At 42.7% G+C, this 4,210-nt stretch overlaps 1 gene segment (V, D, J or C); it reads left to right on the forward strand.

The window, feature by feature from the left end:
- Positions 1 to 239: 239 nt before the first annotated feature.
- On the forward strand, positions 240 to 4,084 carry LOC114923807 (the record flags this gene model as incomplete). The annotated part of the segment is given in 2 exon segments: positions 240 to 485; positions 3,810 to 4,084. Coding segments are annotated over 2 exon segments (521 nt in total), but the record flags the coding sequence as incomplete, so codon positions are not given.
- Between the last annotated feature and the right edge of the window lie 126 nt (positions 4,085 to 4,210).

A 4,210-nucleotide genomic window follows, 5' to 3' on the forward strand; every position in this document is an offset into this window, starting at 1 on the left:
TTTTCCTTTCAGTTCTGACTTATTTCTCATGTAAGTATGCGGAGGACCTCTTCTTAAACTGGCCAATACAAACTCTCTTGTTTCCACAATATAAAATCCAATTTTATCCATTGAAAGGATGCTTCTGGATTTTGGGAAGTCCAAGTCTTCATTATTTCCTCTTTTTCCTCCACTTTGTAAAGGCGTCACTTCACAGCCCACCTTGACTCAGCCCGTCTCCCAGTCTGGATCTCTAGCAGGAACAGTTAAAATCACCTGTGCCATCAGCAGCAATCCAAACTATATTTACTGGCTCCAGCAGAAATCTGGAGAAGCCCCTCGCTTTGTGCATTGTGATGGCTGCAGCAGGGGACCAGGGATCCCAGACCGATTCACGGGAACCCGGTCAGGCAACAACGGCTACTTAACCATCACCAACCTTCAGGCTGAAGACGAGGCTGATTATTACTGTTACATGTTGTATAGCAGTGGTAGCGTGTTCCACAGTGAGACAATCGAATGGGGAACTGAGACAAAAACTTGCACCTTCGCAGAGAAGAATCCTCAGACCCTTGATGTGCTCAGTCTGAACTGGGTCTGATGCAAATGGAATGAAGCAGTTGGAAGGAATTGATGATCTTTTATCAGACGAGAACCAAGATTCAGTTGGACCCCCATTTTTTCTTCTTCCTTTACACACACACATACACACACACCTGACTTATATGCGTTCTGGCTGGGGGGTCTGATTTTATTTCTTTTTTAAAAAAAAATTTTTTTTCCTTGAAAGAACACATGAAATGAAGCCAAAGTTTCAAAGTGCCCCATCTTTGGCTTGTGCAAATTGTATATTTTTAGTTCAATCAGGAATACAAGCATTGTAGGGCCAGGTTGCCATTCAAATTACATTATGCTTTTTTAAAAAAAAAATAAAAAATACTGAAGACCTTTTTTTTTTAAGGCACCCATGATACTACTGCTTTATTGTAATGCAAAATCCAAATATTATTTTATTTTTTAATTGAAAAACACCAAAATTCGAAAGCATCAATAATCTTCCTGTCCACCTTCTTTAATGTCCAATCTTCATATTCATTATTTATTACTGCTTATTTTTGTTACTTTCAGAAATGCCTAAGGCTTGTCTGCTGTCTAGCTAGGGATACTTTTCACCCCAATGTTTGACTGGGTAGATGAAGTCAAAGGGCTGATTTTCCCAATCTCAAGTCAAATAGAGTCGAAGTACTGAATATCTGCCCAGCCGTAATAAAGAAAAAACATTTATAGCCCTGATTAATGTAGACACCAGAGGGCACACCCCTCAAACTAATGAGATGCAGAGTACTATTGCAACCCTGGGTCTTACATAAGAAATCCTGGTCAAGCATATCTACCCAACAGTCTGTGAAGTTCTAACACCTGCATCCTTTGGAAGTCTTCAACAGAGAGGAAACAAAAACCTGAATAAATATAATGTATATAATGAATGCCCGAATTATACATTAGTTCTTAAGACGACTTCTTCTTCTTCTTCTTCTTCTTCTTCTTCTTCTTCTTCTTCTTCTTCTTCTTCTTCTTCTTCTTCTTCTTCTTCTTCTTCTTCTTCTTCTTCTTCTTCTTCTTCTTCTTCTTCTTCTCCTTCTCCTTCTCCTTCTCCTTCTCCTTCTCCTTCTTCTATCATTTCCTGCATTCAACCTGCAACACGATTAACTCGCTCCTCTCCAAAATATGCTGACCCACAATCTCCCATCATCCCCAGCCGATGTGGCTGCTCTGGGTCCCCCTTCCCCTTGCCAAATTTCCAAAGATATGCATTTTGTAACAAAAGCCATTGGTTCTCGGTTGGGAGCACAAAGGGATAGGGCCTTTTCTGCATATACTACCTGTACCTGTAGCACCCTAAAGTTATGAATGAACTCCCATCTGGATGACAACTTGAGACAAGCTTTGGGGTTGTATTTTAGCAACATCTGCTCAGCTGTAAGCTCCTCCTCTCAAAGAATTGGGATCCTCCCTTGATTTTGTAGCTTCTGCAAGAATGGAGGAGGGAAGGGGAGGTGGTGCTTTCTAAGGAGCTCATAATTTGAATATGAGCTTGGATCAGAGGTTCCACAAGGTTTAAGAAGCAAAGAGAAGGTCTGAACTAGAGGAGATCCTGAGCTTTAAGAAACTGTGTTGTTTTTTTTCTGGATGCCCATAATGATCTGGCTATCACTCTTCTTCGTGGCCTTCAACATTTGCTCAGGTACTGCAAAAGAAGATCTCTTTCTCCTCCAGTGGAACCTTACTTGGTTCTCAATCCCATCTTTCTCTCTGCAGGTTCTCCCTTGGTGAACCAGCCCCAATCAACCTCCGTGCCTCTGGGACAAAATATCCAGATCACTTGCACGGGGAATAACATGCACACCAATCAACAGCAATGGCTTCAACAACAGCCAGGCAAGACACCCAAGCTCATTATTTACAGTGGAGCTACCAGGCCAGCCGGAATCTCAGAACGATATTCAGGCTCCGTAACGGGGAACATGGCTGTGTTAAGCATTGCCAAGGCCCAGGCTGAGGATGAGGCAGTTTACTTTTGTCTCTTATGGTGGGATAGCACGTACCACTGGCCACAGTGAAACAGGCCGAGGAGGAAGTGAGACAAAAACAGAGTGAAACGGAGGGACTACCCATTAACTAACGTAGTGCACAGTTAGAGGGAAGGACCACAAAGGATAGATGGGTACCAAACTGGGTATAATTGATTACGTGCCGTCAAGTTGACGTTGACGTTAATGACCACCTAAATAGACATTTTCCAACATTATGTATCTTCAAGTTGGTTCTTCAGCTCTTCCAATGCTTGACCCATTGCCAATGTAAGAGTTGATGTTGGTCATCCTCTTCTCCTCTTTTCTTCTACCTTTCCTAGCATTGTTGACATCTCCAGAGAGTTAGGTCATTGCGTAATGTTGATTTAGGGACAATTGATGCCCAGCCCAAAAAAATTCAGTGTGAAAACAGGATTCTTACAGTAAAACTTTGTTATTTTTCAGGAGATCTGCTGCATTGTAGTGATTGATGTGTGCTGCCTTGGCGTAATTGCTTCCAGAGAACTAAGTGGGAATTGTGCAAACATACAACATAGAATGATTGTACACAGAGAATCATAGAATTATAGGGCTAGAAGGGACCCTGGAGGCCTTTTAGTCCAACTCTCTGCCCAAGGCAGGAGTCCTTATACCTTATATCATTCTGGATAAATGGCTGTCCAGTCTCTTCTTGAAAACCTCCAGTGATGGAGTATCCACAACTCTGGAGGCAAGCTATTCCATTGATTAATTGTTCTCACTGTCAAAAAAAAGTCCTCCTTAGTTAGACTTGTATACCACTTCATAGTACTTTGCTAAGTAGTTTACAGAGTCAGCACATTGCCCCCAACAATCCGGGTCCTCATTTTACCAACCTCGGAAGGATGGAAGGCTGAGTCAACCTTGAGCTGGTCAGGATCGAACTGCTGGCAGTGAGCAGACTTAGACTAAAGTGCTCTCTTCTACTATTACATTTTCTACTTCAAAGCAAATGCTTTGCATCTGTGGGTTGGCCACAAAACCTGTGACCTTTAAAAGGGAAGAGTTGAAGAGAGTTTGATGACCTTTTTTTTTTGCCCTCAGAAGGAAAGTGCATCAGAGTTTGCATCATGTTCTGGGCTCCCTTCCTTCTCTCGTTGTTCGTGCACTCCTCAGGTGCTGTTCAAGAAGAGAAGTTGTTGGTTAGATGTTTCATCGAGTGAAAATGCTGTTTTACCCAAGACATTTTTTAATTTCTTTGTTTGTTTCTTTGCATAGGATCCTTTGCTCAGTATGTCCTGACTCAGCCGTCATCCGTGTCTGTCTCCCTGGGACAGAATGAAAGGATCACTTGTTCAGGAAGTGACATTGGAGAAAAGAATGTTCACTGGTACCAGCAGAAACCTGGGAATCCTCCTATTCTGATTATATATGATGATAGCAGCAGGCCTACAGGGATCTCAGATCGATTCTCGGGCACCAACTCTGGCAACACGGCCACCCTAAGCATCTCCAGGGCCCAGGCTCAGGATGAGGCCGACTACTACTGCCAGGTGTGGGACAGTGATTATGATCAGTGCACAGTAATACAAACTAAGGGGGAAGTGCGACAAAAACCTGCTTCTGAGGCGTTCAACCTTCTGGGCTGGCTTGGAGAAGCTCAACCATACAAAAAAAAA

The sequence above is a fragment of the Protobothrops mucrosquamatus genome, unplaced genomic scaffold, assembly GCF_001527695.2.
Source record: "Protobothrops mucrosquamatus isolate PMUCROS unplaced genomic scaffold, P.Mucros_1.0 scaffold16230, whole genome shotgun sequence".
In the NCBI taxonomy this organism is placed as follows: Eukaryota; Metazoa; Chordata; class Lepidosauria; order Squamata; family Viperidae; genus Protobothrops; species Protobothrops mucrosquamatus.